General features: G+C 41.3%; 1 protein-coding gene across 5 annotated transcripts in view; it reads left to right on the forward strand.

Moving 5' to 3' along the window:
- The window catches only part of ZNF502 (zinc finger protein 502), a 54,398-nt gene that overhangs the window by 25,383 nt on the left and 11,764 nt on the right, over positions 1-17,251 (forward strand). Inside the window, exons 2-5 of one of the 5 annotated variants that reach the window (XM_070455549.1) lie at positions 1,119-1,231; positions 1,730-3,115; positions 11,792-11,868; positions 15,502-16,983. In XM_070455549.1, the coding sequence (XP_070311650.1) occupies positions 1,177-1,231; positions 1,730-3,115; positions 11,792-11,868; positions 15,502-15,534 (1,551 nt within the window). In that variant the 5' untranslated portion in view covers positions 1,119-1,176 and the 3' untranslated portion in view covers positions 15,535-16,983. Of the gene's footprint in view, positions 1-1,118; positions 1,232-1,729; positions 5,298-11,791; positions 11,869-15,501; positions 16,984-17,251 lie in introns of those variants that run through there. The other 4 variants (XM_070455551.1, XM_070455550.1, XM_070455552.1 and 1 more) reach the window with 4 other exon arrangements.

Here is a 17,251-nt window from a genome sequence, read left to right on the forward strand (position 1 = left end):
TGAGGCACAGACCTTGATGAGAAGGCCATAGAGCTGGTCTTATTAATTAATTCACCAGACATCCTATTCTTTCATGTTTTCTGAGGTCTTGATTATGATAAACCATCTCTCTGCCTTCTGTCTTTCTTGAGATGTTTCAAGTTTTACTTCTCACTTCAGGCTTATATGGAGAGACATTTTTTGATGAACAGTTACAATTTTGACTTTCCAAAAACCAGAAACTCTCTACTATTTTTACAACTCTTTATGAGTCAAAAATTATTTCACAGAGTGTTTTTTTTTTTTAACTGCAGCCTGCAGTATTATATTGAGCTGTGCCCGAAGCAAAAATTTTTCACTGATAAGATACCTTGAAGAAAGGACAATCAGTGTATCTCTGATGCTGCTACTGCTGTCACTTCAGTCGTGTCCGACTCTGTGCGACCCCATCCCTGGAATTCTCCAGGCAAGAACACTGGAGTGGGTTGCCATTTCCTTCTCCAATTCATAAAAGTGAAAGTGAAGTCGCTCAGTCATGTCTGACTCTTCGCAACCCCATGGACTGCAGCCTACCAGGCTCCTCCATCCATGGGATTTTCCAGGCAAGAGTACTGGAGTGGGGTGCCGTTGCCTTCTCCGCAGTGTATCTCTAGGTTGTATCAAATAGAGAGAAATCCCTAAGTACTATCCAACTCCTTGACATATAGGGGAGGTGGGTGGATCAGACATAATACATTAGCCTTGCTATGAGGCCATTTCCCCCCATGTAACTTTTGATTATATTAATTGCCTTTTCTTAAGATTATTGTATAATGGAAAGAGTGGATTCATTGACATGGATATTCCCATTCTTAGTTATTTTTATCTTTATAAATAACATTCTGATGTGTTTATCAAGTGCTTGAGTATTTCCTAATATGTTAGTCTGTCTGGCTGTCACTTGAACAGCTGACAGATGGAGTTTGTGAATCCAGAAAGCTGGAAGCCATCCCAAACGCTTGGTGAGGTAGGCGCATTGCTATCCTGACAGGTTTTGTATGAGTTATCATATAGTATCCTCAGATAACAGCTCTTTCTCATATTTCTGTTTACTGGGAAAGTGATATCCCCTCCCCCACCTTTTTTTCCTCTATGAGCAGGGCTCCACTTTTCCAGCCTTGAAGTGTTTTACAATCAAAGCAAAGAGAAGATTTGTGGATGTTGAATATGCAAGGAGCTGAAGACAGAGAGATTGGAAGAGAGATGTGTCCAGGTGAGTGAGCAAGTGTTCACCAGTGGAAGAAATAGGAGGGCTCTGGACATTTTACAACAGAAACTGAATGAAGCTCAGAAGAGAAAATTGCCCTCTCTTTTGGGATGTTGGGATGAATGTGAGTGAGCATCTTTTGGGGCTCACTTTTCCCTGGTACTCATTTGATCTCATTTCCACTATTTGGCTCGTTTACATTCTCTCACCGTTTTGCCCTAATCTTAGTCTGTTGTTTGTTTGTCTTTTTCCTTTTGTCTCCCTTGTCTCTGATTGCCTCACTTCCTTGGTTTCTGCAGCTGCCCATTTCTCATTATGATGATCACCTTACCCTGGTGCGGATCTCTTCCACCGCTTATAACTCTGAATTACATGCTCACTTGCTCTTATTGACCCTTACTCATAGGCCAGTATTGAGACCTGTCAAAATGAAGTCCCTCTAAGTTAAGGGACTTCCAGACTCTGCCCTACACAAGAGACATTCACTGTGGTGGTTTTTTTCAGGTTGGATGAACAAGCCTGCTCCAGAGCAGGATGGCACTGATATTGAGTTGCCAGGGATAGCATCAAAGAGATCCCGAGAGGATGAATACCAGGATTCTACATTTGAAGAAAAACATATATGTGAGAACATGAAGAAAAACCTTCCCAGAGAGGCTCCTGGACCACGCTTTTTCCGAGAAGGTTTTGGAGCAATAACTTTTATCCATAAGGAAGCACCTCCAGAAATGATTAGCCAAGAATATCATTTTGAGAGAAGCTTGCTTTTGACCTCAAGTCTTGTTACACATCTCAGGGTTTCTACAGAAGAGAGCCTACATAAATGGGAGACAAGTAGCATACACACCAATGAGGTTTCAGGCCAAAGTAAATATTTGACCCTCTCTACACAGAAAAAATCTTGGAAATGTGAATGTGGAAAGACCTTTACTCAGCGCTCATCCTTTACCCAGCATCAGAGAACTCATACAAGACCCTACACATGTGAGGAATGTGGGAAAACTTTTAGTCGTAGCTCATTCCTTATTCGACATCAAAGAATTCACACTGGAGTGAAGCCATATGAGTGTGAGCAGTGTGGGAAAACATTTCAATGTCGATCATTTCTTACTCAGCATCAGAGAATCCACACTGGAGAGAAACCATATAAATGTAATGAATGTGGGAATTCCTTCCGCAATCATTCACATCTCACTGAACACCAGAGAACTCATACTGGAGAGAAACCTTACAAATGTAATAGGTGTGGAAAGGCCTTCAGTCAGAACACACACCTCATTCATCATCAGAGAATTCACACTGGTGAGAAACCTTATTTATGCAACGAATGTGGCTCTTCTTTTCGCAAACACTCAAATCTTACACAGCATCAGAGAATTCACACTGGGGAAAAACCGTATAAATGTGATGAGTGTGGGAAAACTTTCCATACAAAGGCAAACCTCTCTCAGCATCAGAGAATTCATACTGGAGAGAAACCCTATAAATGTAAGGAATGTGGGAAAGCCTTTTGTCAGAGCCCATCCCTTATTAAACACCAGCGAATTCATACTGGAGAAAAACCATATAAATGTAAGGAATGTGGTAAAGCTTTTGCTCAGAGCACCCCACTCACTAAACATCAGAGAATTCATACAGGAGAAAGACCCTACAAATGCAGCGAATGTGGTAAAGCTTTCATTCAGAGCATTTGCCTTATTCGGCATCAGAGAAGTCACACTGGAGAAAAACCCTATAAATGCAATGAATGTGGAAAGGGCTTTAACCAGAATACCTGCCTCACTCAGCATATGAGAATTCATACTGGAGAGAAGCCCTATAAATGTCAAGAATGTGGGAAAGCCTTTGCTCACAACACATCTCTTACTGAACATCACAGAACTCACACCGGTGAGAAGCTCTATAAATGTAGTGAGTGTGAGAAAACCTTCCGCAAGTATGCACACCTTAGTGAACATTACAGGATTCACACTGGTGAGAAGCCTTATGAGTGTGTTGAATGTGGAAAATTCTTCAGACATAGTTCAGTCCTTTTCAGACATCAGAAACTTCACAGTGCTGAATAAATCTGGCATTCATGTGATGGTTTCTTTAGGGAGAGTGCTAGGAATCTGGCCCAGGGGAGAGACACAGGAAGAGTTCCTGGAGGGAAGGATAAAGGAGCCTTGTACACCACAGTCAAGAATATTTTCAGAAATGTAGGTGGGGGTTTGGAGAATGCAGAGCCTACTCCAGGTGGGCATCTGGGAATACAGGATAAGAAGGAAGTTCCTACTTTTCAGAGAAAGCTTGGCTCCTTGCCATTCCTTTCCCTAGGGTGCTCTAATATCTGGAGGTGCCATTTATTAAGATAACACTGTGTTTCCCTTATTACACTCCTGCCTTACCTTCTCAACTTGTCACCTGTGTTCACTGCTCACTAGGCTGGGTTGCTTTTCCAAACTGATGCTCAGTGTGAAAGTGGCAGCTGTTGTGAGGTGGTACTGAGTAGCCTCCAAATGACTGAGGTGGCTACTGTGGGAAGGCTGCCCATCTGTGGACCTGGTCCCGTGAAGGGGAGACAGAAACAAATGAAAACAATCCTTCTTCATTTATTTATTCAACAAATATCAGGATATATGACAAGAACTGGGCTGATTTCTGCAGGAATGGTGAAGAAGGCTTTTTATTAGGGTTAGGGAGATCTTTCCCAATCCTTTAAAACTAGAAGGTCACTTGGGGCTAGGAAGGAAATAAGTCAAAACATTTCTCAAATGCTGTCAGTTTGTGGGAAGGAAGTCAGATCTGCTTATAGAGGGTCACAGAGGAAGACCTACCTTCTATCCCTGTGGAATTATTGGCTTACCCAGAGAGGAAATGGTTTTTGCTGGGTTACCAGTGGTAAGAGGCCTCAGAGCAGGAAGTCTGCCTGTGACTGAGCAAGCCACCCACATATTCCTGACCGGGACTAGGGCATATTCCTGTCCCTTATTAGTTTGGCTGGTCGACTAGTACACAGGGACCAGGGGGTAGGAGCCCGCTAGGATCAGCTTGGGACTTGGTTTGTTAGCCCTTAGGGTGAGAAAGCATTTGTGATAAAGGAAGGCAGCCCCTTTCAGGTTGGCTGCACTTGGGCATTGGTGGACCAGTCCTTAAGAGAGAGAGCTTCAGGGATGAAGTCACTGTATTGGAGAAGGCTAGGTTTTGTGTAATCACGGCATTGGAGGTTTGTTTTCTGCTTTGTTTTGACTGTGCCACTTGGCACAAGGAATCTGAGTTTCCTGACCAAGATTGAGCCCGTGCCCATTGCAGCAGAAGCGTGGAGTCTTAACCACTGGACCACCAGGGAAGTCCCGGCACTGGAGATTATAACCATAGATTCATGAGAGTCGGATGTTTGTTTTTATTGGGACTTTCTTAATCCAGGATGTTTATTATTCTTTGCGAACTAGAGCTATCTAGGGAACCACTTCTCATGGGATGCATTTGGAAAGAATTCTAAAGAGAATTACCTGTTTTTCACCTCTGAAAATCAAGATAGCATGGTTTGCCATGACTGATGGCATTTTATTTTTTGAGTGAAAAGAAGGGCATGTTTCCCCTTTACGTCTCCATTCTCTTTCTTGTTCTTAACTGCTACCTAGAGAATCAGCTGTGGAAGATTATATGAGGATAGCCTTTGACTGGTATTTGAAATAGTTTTCTATGCTCTGAAGTTGATATAGTTTTTAAAAATATGACCATTAAACACAACTGAAGTAAGTTAATTCTGGATTGGTTATTTGGAACTCAGCTTTGATTTTTTTTCCAGAGCAACTGTCTTACAAGCATTAGTTTGAGCTATTAACTACCAATAATGGGAATGTGACAGAAATAACGTACTTTTCCCTCTCCAGCTATAAAGATGATGTTCACAAACCTGCCATAGGGCAGTTCATAATTGAGTAAATTAATGTCTTATGGGAAAAAATAACCCTATGAAAACTGTATTTTATGCTCATGGGAAAAAAATGTCTACAGAAAGCAAATGTCTGTATTTTTTCAAACACTGAAGAATTCATTGCTGGCACATAGTAAATGTTCAGTAAATGTTTATTTGTTGAGTTAATATATTTTAATCAAACTCTGCCTACAAAAAACTTTAGGAACTTCTTGACATTTAGAGTGATATTTATACGCTACTGTCTTTGGAGTCTTGACTGGAGGTTAGAGAGGAAAGGGAGAGTTTTCTTGAGGAAGAAATCAGAAAACCTTAAGGGTGAAAGATGCCTCAGTTGTTAGGAAGATTTTCTAAAGTGGAACGGACAAACTGAGATTTTAATCCTCAGGCTAAGAGAGTCTGGTACCATTTTTACTTCCTGGGGAAGCAGAAAGAAAAAGAACTCATCAGCTTTACCCTCATCCCATATTCTCACACATGCAGATATTTACTCCTGACTTTGTGTCAGTTGCTGGCCCACTATGTGTCAAGTCACTCCAGCTTGGCCTCAAGTCTGGCTTCTTCCTCAGCCTTCCTTCATCATGTCCAATCAAGCACTATATCCAGTTGACTTAGAACTCTTAAACTAGGAAGCCACCCCCACTAAAAGTGCTTTATCCAAGCTTCCTGATTTCCTAGGCTTTTCCTCATTTTCCCAACCAGTCTTGCAGTTTCTTGTATCACTGAGCCATCTTTCACATGTCTTCTGGATGGTCTTTGCAAGACACAACTGTGGCAGCTCTGTGGTTCTCTCTCTGAATCAAGTGTTAGCCTCCAGGGGTACCCGAGTCTCCTCATCTGGCCCATGCCTGCTTTGCCTTTTCAGAGGGCATTCCTTGCACGTTCTATTCCATAGTGCAAATTTCTGTGACATCATTGGACTCCAGTTTGGCACCTTTGCACATTCTCTTCGTATCTCCTGCTTTCCTTCCCTGCTTCTGCTTGCTTGGGAGGCTCTCATTTGTCACTTGTGAATGTGCTCAGGCAACAACTCTTCCAAGCTGTCTCTGATGTCACATGGTCTGTATTTCTGTATTTTTTGACTTCATCATTTTATGTATCAGGTTATAATGGCTTCCCTGATACCTCAGTTGGTGAGGAATACGCCTGCAGTACAGGAGACCCCCAGTTCAATTCCTGGGTCAGGAAGACCTGCTGGAGAAGGGATAGGCCACCCACTTCAGTATTCTTGGGCTTCCCTTTTGGCTTAGCTGCTGAAGAATCCGCCTGCAATGCAGGAGACCTAGGTTCGATCCCTGGGTTGGGAAGATCCCCTGGAGAAGGGAATGGCTACCCACTTCAGTATTCTGACCTGGAGAATTCCATGGACTGTATAGTTGCAGAGGTTGCAAAGAGTCAGGCATGACTGAGCGACCTTCACTTCACTTCGTAATGGCTAGTTTACAAATTTTTCTCTTCCCACTGTCAGCTCCATCAGGGCAGGAGCCATGTGAAATTTATTCACTTTTGTATCCACATCTCTGGCCTTTAGTAGGTGCTCAGTAAATACCTGTTGAGCTCAACTAAAATTGAGTCAGACGATTCTCCATGCCCAAATGCAGGTTGTGACTTAAGTCCACAGTTATTAGCAGAAAGGTACAGTGAATACAAGAGTATGTCATGGAGTGTTTGCCAGAAGTAAGAATTCTGAACCTTCCCCCAAGGTGCAGAGTGTGTGGTCCACTCTGATAAAGAGAGGATCTCATAAGGAAAAGTAATATGTAGCAAAAAAAAAGTTGGGGGGGGGGTGTTCTGTTACAGATTAGACATTTAAATGTCCCATCATAGTTTAACAAATTGTCTTCAGATATATTGATGTCATGGTCAACAGGAAGAGGAAAATGCATGCAGGTGTAGAAGCGCAGCTATGTCAACTGGAACATCCTTGCAGCAAGAGAGAAGCTGAGCAGTGATGCTGGCTTGTCAGGAGAGTAGCTGAGCTTGAAAACCCGAATGTGCAAGCCCTTCCTGAACTCATGGCTTTCCTTGGGGCTCTGGAATGGTGAAGAATTAGAATGTGTTACTTATATTCAGCGCGTCGAAATGTAATTTGTGACTTTAGAGGAACACGAGATGAGGCCACATGAGAGCCACAAAATGAGAGAAGGGAAGACAGAAGGATGGTTGAACTTGACTGAGGTCACACAGCTATTCTCAGGTGAAGTTGAAGTTCCAGTGTCCTTGCTTTTCCCTCTGATTTCTCTTTACTGGTTGTACCTCTGCTCCATGATGCCTCTTTCCTTGTGTGTTATGCCCTAATTCTGAGAATGGGAGAAGCTCACTTTAGATCAAGAAGCTTTTTGGCCTGTAGAATAAGACCTTATTGCATGTAAGTGAGGGGGAGAAAGAACTTGATTCTGCATCTTAACCCCATCTTTTTCCCTACATAATGCAGAAATCTAGTCTTGACCCCTTGTAGCTCTAGTTTCACTTTCTTGAAGCTGCTGGCTAGAGCAGGGCTAAGGTCGTCTTAGTTCAGTGGGATTTCTTGGTGTCCATTTCTCCGATCCATTTCCCACCTCTCACTGAAGAAGCTCCTCACAAATCGCAGTTAAGCCCCAGATTCCTGTTTCTAGTAACCTACTCTGCCCGGGGCACCCTACTGCAGGGTTAGTTTCCACCCGGCAGAGCCTCCTGATAGCGATTCTTTGAAGTCTAAAAAGGAAAAAATGTATAGGCTTAGGATCTGTGGGATGCGGAATGTTAGGGCTATCGAGGAAGAAGATGCTATCTGATTCAAAAGAATTAATGAGGCTGAGACACTGGGTAAAAAGAAGGGCAAGCCCAACATTGTTCTCTGACCTGTCAGCTAACAGTTCTACAAAGGGTTCCCTTTTAAAAAGCTGAAGAGAGCGATGGTTTTCAGTCTGGCATTTCCACTTCTGTTTTCAGCATCATAAATGGACTCCCATTTTGTGAAAAGGTCCATCTGAAAATTTTTTTTAATTTATTTTAATTGGAGGCTAATTACTTTACAAATTGTCTATCTGGAAATTTGAGCAGATAACTTTGTTGCATCTCATTAACTTAAGTGCTTCCTGAAAGCCTACTACTGCACACGAGGGATATGATGTTAAGAAGTGTTAGTCACTCAGTCCTGTCGGACTCTTTGTGACCCCATGAACTGTAGCCTGCTAGCCTCCTCTGTCAATGGTATTCTCCAAGCAAGAATACTGGAGTGGGTTGCCATTCCTGACCCAGGAATCTTCCTGACCCAGGAATTGAACCTGGGTGACAGCCCTGTTTTCCTGAGCTTGCAGATGATTGGAAATGCCTGGAAGTGGGTCAGGTGCCCTGCTGCCATGGCTTCATTTTGAATATGCAAATACTGCCTGAATGAAGATCAGCAAGATCTAAAGTTTCTCAGAATGGGGCCAGGGGTACTACCTTTAAGGCAGGAAAGTCCTGGAAGTCATTGCAGTCAACGGGGCTTGGAACTGGGATTTGGGGAGCGTGGTAATGTTCCGCAAACATTATTGACCATTTTTAAGTACCAGAAATTCTTGGTAAATTACACGGATTAACTTCATTTAATCCTGACAGCAACACTATGAAATTTGGTATCTTTGAAATTAGTATCTTTAAAAATGAGGGAAGTGGCACAGAGGGGTAACTTGCCCAGGTTCACACACTGAGAACCTGGGACTTCAACGCAAAGCAGAGCTCCTGTCTTTTGGCCAATTGTTGGTCAAACAGCGGGAAGTGTTTTTGGGTTCCTGTGAGGAGATTGATTATCTGACAGTTGAGAACGTGTAGCAGGAAGGTAGAAGCCAGGTTTAGGGAAACTTTCAGAAAACCTTCAAAGGATGGTGACCTGGAACAGAATTTTGGGGAAGATAAATGGTCCGATTGCCGGATGAATTAACCTGGGGTAAGAGTTCCCTGGGAAGACCCCGACTCTCACTTGACTTCAGCATCCTTATTCGAGGAAGAGGTATACTGAGGTGCGTTTGCGACTGTTTTCGGGCGGGGGAGGAAGCCCGGCGGCTTGCCAGGGAGGAGACGGCTGCATTTGCTGGTGCGGCACGTATTGTTGGCGTCAAGCTGGGCCGGAGCGTCCGGGAGGAGCTGCGGGCTGCCTGGGAACCCGCAGACGCGAGAGGACGGAAAAGTACGGCGGGCGGTGCCTCGCGGTTCGCTTGGTGAGCAGACGTGGCCGTCCCTGGCTGCGGCTGGTCCCAGGAGTTGAGCTGGCCTCAACGCCTCTTCGGAGAAGGAAATGGCAATCCATTCCAGTAGTTCTTGCCTGGAGAATCCCAGGGACAGAGAGCCTGGCGGGCTGCCGTCTATGGGGTAGCACAGAATCGGACACGACTGACGCGACTTAGCAGCAGCAACTCCTCTTCTTTCCAGGTGAGCCAGGCCTTTGGAGCCAGGCCGGGAAGTTGGGACCGGCTCCCTTGGAGAGGGAGGGAGGAAGGCTGTACCAGAGCCCTGGTCTGGGAGGCCGGGTTTCATTTATTTGTACTTGAGTGAGCGAACTCGTGGGTTACTTCCGTTTTCTGTGTCCTAGAAACGAATACTATCCCTCGTTTTGCCACTTCACAAAGTTGTGCAAGTTGAATAAGTAAATGTGCAAGTTACCTCTTTCCTTTCGTTAAGTTTTTATTCCTAATAGCAACAGGGTAGGTGCTGTGTGAAGACATCCAGACTCAACAGTTTAACAGCAGGTACTATGTATTGTATGCTTATCAGCCGGTACTATTCTAAATACGTTCCATGCATTAATTCATTTATACATCATCACAACCCTATGAAGGTAATTATCAGCTCCATTTAACATTTTTTAAGAATGGAACACAGAAAAGGTAAAGTAACTTACCCAGTACCCCTTATTGGCTAATAACTGATGGAACGTGGATTCAAACCCGAGACTGCCAGCTTCAAGCTCATGTCATATACTTGTCTTCAAAGTTTAGTGAAGGAAGATGGAATGTAATCAGTGTTAAACACAGAATGGAAAGTACTACAGTAGATATGTGTGACATTCTTTTAGAATATTGAGAAAGTGCCTTGGAAAGGTGAAGAAAACTTTTCTAGAGGAAGAAATGTGGTTCATACTTGACCTGAATATTAAAATTGTTCAGAGGTGTGAATTAATCTAATTAGAAATTTGAAGGTAATTAATTTGTTCGGTGTCAAGAGGTGCTAGTGGATTGGGACAGATTAGATTGGAAACCCTGTCACTGTCTTTTGATACAGTATTCTTTCCTTTTTATTCATAGGGGTTCCTAAAACCTTTCCTCTTAGGAGAGGTCCCTAACATCTTTCAATAGGCTCCCACTGTCTTTTGTTGAAGATTCTGCTTCACACTGAGACTGTCTTATTTTCCTGAAATTCATCAGCCTCTGATTGTGAGAGACTTAAGTGCTGGGGTGTTGTCCTGTTGTTGACTTTGTAAGGCAAGTGCAAAGAAAAAGAAGTGAGCCGGGCAGTCAGGCAAGAAAAGGAGATTTATTAGAGGGAAGAGAGGATGACTGGCTCTTAAAGAGAACCAGCATTCTCCCTTTCTGATGGAGTCCTTCTTATACCCCACCAATGAAAAATTCTCTGAAGGGATGATCATGTAGCTGGAGGTCTGGAATCTGGTGGTCTCGAAGCTTTGAGAAGATAGGTGCCAGTGAGATAACAGGATGCCATTTAGGCAGTTTGATCAGTCTCACAGATCACCTGATTTATTATCTGTTTTCAAGGTTGACATAACGAGCCATCTTATCAATGAGACCCCATGTGGGCCCTATCACACTTAGCTTATTTGTTTATTTATTTTGGCCATGCCAGGCAGCATGCAGGATCTTAGTTCCCTGAGCAGGGATCAGACCCATGCTCCCTGCTGTGGAAGCCCAGAGTCTTAACCACTGGACTTCCAGGGAAGTCCCATAGCTTGTTCTTAACAAGAGGCCATCTCACTGCTTGACAAATAGTGGCACCTCACTTAGTACTTTTCATATAAATGAATAACCAGCTTCAATCAAAGAGGGACTTGAAAGGGCTTGATCTGAGATTTTTGCTTTTTCCCCATCTATCTTTGGAGTCAAAGGATCACAAAATGTTGGTACTAGAGGAAGCTTTAAATATTTTTTTTTCACAGATTAAAAAAATATAATTTTTCATTTCACAGATTAAAAAAAAATGAAATCACAATTGGAGTTGAGTGACTTGCTTCAGGTTACTATCTCCACTGAGTTAGTGGAAGAGCAGAGACTAGAACCCAGACATTTTGATTCAGTCTAGTGCTTGTCTTATTGCCTTTCACTGTTGCCCCACAGTCTTTGATTTTTGAAATCAGTGGCTTCTCCATTAGGTTTGGAGTGTATGTATGGGGTGGAGGGGTTAGTAGGCACAAATCTTATTCCTGGTGGAGAAATTTTACCTGAGGATGCTTGGTCCTTAAGAGCACCAGCCCTCTTTTTTTGTGCATTGTCACCTCTCCCTGACTTTCGTCATTAGTGATACTCTCCCAGGAGAATGACATGCTTTCATTTATACTTAAAATAGTCATTTGGGTATGGATGGGCTATTCCTGGATTCCCATGAATCTAGAGTATGAAGGAAGTAAAGTAAGCTAACAATTTATGGGTGGTCTTTCTCCTCCCTCTGCACCTCAGATTCCTGCTCTTCCTCATGGGAAGTGTGTCCAGGAGGGAAACCAGTGTTGCTTGTGTTCCTAACAACTTGTCTCTGGGTAAGTGAAATCTAACTAGAGCCCAGGATGGGTTGTTGTGGGAGTACTCATTAGGCAGACTTAAGGTGGCAACCACTAGTGACCACTAAACGTAGACCTTGCAGACTGAAAACACAGAACTCTCCAGAAATGGGACGATCTTACTCAAATCAGAGTGAGAGTGGCTTGTTGTGAAAGAAGGCTCTGGAGTAACTGGTCACAGGATAGATCAGAGTGTGCAGTAATTTCTTATCATGTATACTTAAACTGAAGTCAGGTGGAACACCCTGAAACCACTCACTGAATTGCTAAGTATGATGGTCTAATCGTGTAGTGGTCAGAAACTAATAGTAAGGACATCCCTGGTTAGCCCAGTGGCTAAGGTGCTTCATTCCCAATGCAGGGGGCCCACGTTCCATCCCTGGTCAAGGAAATAGATCCCACATAGTGCAACTAAGAGTTTCCATGCCACAGCTCAAGATCCCACATGTCAAAGCTAAGATCTGGCGCAGCCAAATAAGTAAATAAAAAGAAACTGATAGTAAATTACTGGAAGACCCATTGTAAAGGTGAATTAAATGTTTCCCCAGAGGGTATGCAATGGGTTCCTGGCCTCATTTGGAACAATAATCATGACCACTGTTATTGGCCATCAGAAGGCACTGTGGAGCCTGGGTATTTGTTAAACTCAGTAAGAATAGTACTAGGTGAACTGGATTTTTAGGTAATGGGAACTCTGTGAATAGATGTGACTATTTATTTCTATTTATTAGACTAGAATGAATTCTAGTCTAATATGTTCACATAGTACATGTATACATATGTGTCTATGTGTGCACTGAGAGATCCTAGAAGAAAAATACCAACAGTTTCTTCTGGATGGTAGGATTTCAAGTAATTTCATTTTTGGTCTAATCATTTTTTATGATATGTTTCATTCTATATAACTAAGAAAACAAAATGATTTTTATTTGGGGACAATAAAATTAAAGGAAATAAAGATGTGCTTAGAGTTTTGGTTTTCTATTTAGCTGTGTAAACCACTTAGAGTTTATTTTTGTGTATAGTATGTCCATAATGGAAGTTTATACAGCAGATAAAGATAAATTCACACAAAGTAGTCACTTTATTAACAACCATTGTTGGTTCAAGACTGCCCAATCAGATCAATCTCTGACCATAAACCATTAAAAAATTTATTGTATTATAGTTGACTTACAATGTTATGTTAATTTCAGGTGTACAGCAAAGTGATTCAGTTATACATATACATATATTCAGTCTTTTTCAGATTCTTTTCTCATATAGGTTATCAAAGAATACTGAATAGAGTTCCCTGTGCTGTAGAGTAGGTCTTCGTTGGTTATCAATCTTATAAATAGTAGTGTGTGTATGTTAATTCCAAGCTCATGATTTATCCCTTCTGCCCACGTTTCCCTTTTGGTAACCATACATTTGTTTTCAAAATCTGTAAGTCTGTTTCTGTTTTGTAAATCAGTTCCTTTATGTCATTTTTTAAAATTAGAGTCCACATATGAGTGATATCGTATGGTATTTGTCTTTCTCTGTCTACTTTACTTCACTTAGTTCATCTTTAAGTCCAAACATCTTACTGCAAAAGGAATTATTTTGTTCTCTGTTAGGACTGAGCAATATTCCATTGTATATGTGTATCATATCTTCTTTATCCATTGCTCTGTTGATGGACATTTAGGTTGCTTCCATGTCTTGGCTATTGTAAATTGTGCTGCAGTGAACATTGGAGTATATGTATCTTTTCCGATTATGGCTTTCTCTGGATATACCCAAGAGTGAGATTGCTGGATCATATGATAGTTCTACTTTTAGTTTTTTAAGAAACTTCCCTACTGTTCTTCATAGTGGCTGTTACCAATTTCCATTCTCACCAACAGTATAGGAGGGCACACTTTTCTCCACACCCTCTCCAACATTAATTGTATTTCAGTGATGACTATTCTGACCAATGTGAGGCTATACCTCATTGTAGTTTTGATTTGCGTTTCTCTAATTAGTGATGTTGAGATCTTTTCATGTACTTTTTGTCCATCTGTAATTCTTCTTTAAAGAAATGTCTATTTTGATCTTCTGCCTATTTTTTTATTTTTTTGACATAGAACTGCATGATCTGTTTGAATATATTGGAGATTATTACTGTAAACTATTTGTGCAGATATACCGGTGTATACCAGTTGACTCTCAGCCCCAGTAGATCTGTATGTAACAACATGAAATGATCTCAAAGACATATTTCTTAGTGAAAAAAGCATCAAATTGCATAGCAGCATCTATAGAACAATTTTATTTATGTAAAAAAACCAAATGCTACATATATGTAAAAAATATGTAGAAAAAAGACTGAAAGTATATACTCCAAATTATCTCTGGGAAGGAGATGGGTTTGTTCTGGTAGAGTGGGGTGGTGATGGTTATACAAATTACAGTTTTATCCTATATACCTTCATGTTATTATATTTTAAAGTGAGGATACATTCATGTGTAACTTGTATAATTAAAATAGAAGGTGGCCTCAGGAAATAAGAATGTGTTTGTGTCTCCAGACCATCTAGAGGGGAGATTGCTCTGATGGCGGGGTGCCTGAATATTTGTTCTCTGAGTCTGTGCAGCTTTATGAGTGCATCAGATTCAAAGTTTGATGCTGTTAAGACTGTCTAAGTCCACTGTTTCTCCACTTCTGTGCTTCCTGAGGTGTGTCCTGATGACAACAATTTGGTTGTCATACAGTTTTTCTATAGTGGGGAGAATGTATTAACCAGCTGGATGTTAAGCATAAAAAATTTTCACTGTAAACTAGTAAAGTGACTCTTTTTTTTTTTTGACTTTGTGTTTGCTACATCATTCTCTTTGTGGATTTGATTAGTACATGTTAGATAATGAAGAATTTTTTTGGCTTCAAAGGTGAGGGCCAGATCCTGGCTGTGGTGAAGTTACTGTCCACTCGGGTCTTCTTCCTGAAGGACCACCTCGATCTTGTTTTCTGTAAACGAAACAGTGGTAGTTTCTTTCACTGAGCAGAGCTCTAATTTCCAAACTTGGAGATTCCCCAGCTGTATGTAGGGGGAGAACAATGGATGCTGAATGTTTTGGAGAGAGAGAGATCCAAAGAGACAGTATCAAGGTGAGTGAATAGGGAAGGATTGGTGAGATGGACCTAGCAAAGGTTACAGCCTGGATCACCTTTGAAGTCTTGACAGAGAAGTTCTTCAGTTATCACTAGTCTGTGAAGATACTACTTATAGGCAACCGAAGGAAACATCATTATTTTTCACCCTTTTTTTTGAGGACTAGAGATTAGGTGAATAGTAATTTTCCCCAACACTTAAGTTACCCAAGATTAGTATCTTGTTATTCTCCTATTTATCAGTCTGGATAATCCTAAATTACTGGATCAGGTTTTAGTATTTGTGTGTTTCAGAATAAATCACTGTAGGGAAGTTTATAGATTTCCCAAGACCTGTCATTACTTAATCTCTTTCAGCCAATCACCTATTCTAATCTTTTTCCCCCATCATTGTAACCTTCCTCTGTTATTGACAAGAGGATAAAAATCAGGGCTCTACAATGCAGGTCCTCTGTTCTGCATGTAGGATATTTTCCTTTGTGGATTTTTTTCAGGTGAGAAAACCAAGCCTGATGGCACAGTGTTAAATGACTTGAAAAGATGTGGAAGATCAGAGAGCCTGGTCATCAGAGGTTTGCATTAGGAGAAGCTGAAGAGGCATGCTGAACAAGGACTAGGAGGGGAAATTGTGAGGAATGACTGGGAGGACACCACATGCACACAGACCTTTTACAGGAGAGCAGTGTTACTCTAAAGACAATCATCTTTGAGAAAGTTCCTTGTAAATATTATGAATTTGACAGAAAATTTCTTGTAAACTAGAGCCTATCAGACAGATGTCCTTTTATTGTTACAGACAGCATGAGTTCCAGCCAGATTTCACTGCACATGAAACATCAGAGATTTAACAGATTTAACCTTCAGAATGTAGCGAATGTGGAAAGTGTTTTACTCAGAGATCATCTCTTACCCAGCATTAGAGGATTCACACAGGAGAGAAGCCCTATGTATGTACTGAATGTGGAACTTGTTTCCGTAAACAGTCAAATCTTACTCAACATCTTAAGATTCATACAGGAGAGAAACCTTATAAATGTAATGAATGTGGGAAAGCTTTTCCAACAAAAGCAGTCCTCATCCAGCATCTGAGAATTCATACTGGGGAAAAACCATATAAATGCAGTGAATGTGGCAAAGCCTTTTGTCAGAGTCCATCCCTTATTAAACACCTTCGAGTTCACACTGGAGAGAAACCCTATAAATGTAGTGAGTGTGGCAAAGCCTTCAGTCAGAGTATATGCCTTACTCGTCATCAGAGAAGTCATTCTGGAGATAGACCTTATAAGTGTAATGACTGTGGGAAAGCCTTTAATCAGAGTGCATGCCTCATGCAGCATTGGAGGATCCATTCAGGAGAGAAGCCCTATACATGTACCAAATGTGGTAAAGCTTTCACTCAGAACTCTTCCCTTGTTGAACACGAGAGGACTCACACTGGAGAGAAACTTTATAAGTGTAGTGAGTGTGAAAAAACCTTCTGCAAGCAAGCACACCTTAGTGAACATTACAGAATTCACACTGGAGAGAAACCTTATGAGTGTGCTGACTGTGGGAAATCCTTCAGGCACAGCTCAGCACTTGTGCGACATCAGAGGCTTCATGCTGGAGAATAAACTCGAGATACAACCAGGGTGAAATATGAAAACAAATTTTTTTTTCAAAATTCTTAGGAGATTAAGAATCAGTCTTTGGCTGGGATGAATATTTTGTGTGTTGCACTAGAGGCAATTGTGTCTTAAAAGTTAAGAAAATAGAACTAGACAGTCTTGAGTGTGATGGCTTCTCTGCCACTTAATGGATGTCTGACCTTACCTGTCTGAGCCTCAGTTTTTCCCATCCCCCCTAAAAAATAACGATGATACTTACTACGGTTGCATTGAGAATAAAATGAATTCTATATAATAACTAACTGCTATTAGTTGATTTTGAGTGATAGATGTTCCAGAAGTTAATAAATCTTTTTATTGAAAACAAAATTCAACATTTTTTTTTCTTTTGGTTCTCCTAGTTTATTTTTTCTAAAGAATATTCTTGTAATTGAACTGTGATTTTATACTTAATCTACAGAAGGCTATTTAAGCTATGATGTGAAGATTTAAATAGGAGAACACATTTAAGACCAGTTTCTCCTTGGAAAAAAATCAAATTTAATCAGAGAAGGAAGAAATTACTGGGATTTGAGTGAACATTTTGGGTATTCTAAAGAGCTTTATGTAGATTTTTAGATCCACTGTATATTGTACT

Source organism: Odocoileus virginianus, chromosome 26 (assembly GCF_023699985.2).
Source record: "Odocoileus virginianus isolate 20LAN1187 ecotype Illinois chromosome 26, Ovbor_1.2, whole genome shotgun sequence".
Classification (NCBI taxonomy): Eukaryota; Metazoa; Chordata; class Mammalia; order Artiodactyla; family Cervidae; genus Odocoileus; species Odocoileus virginianus.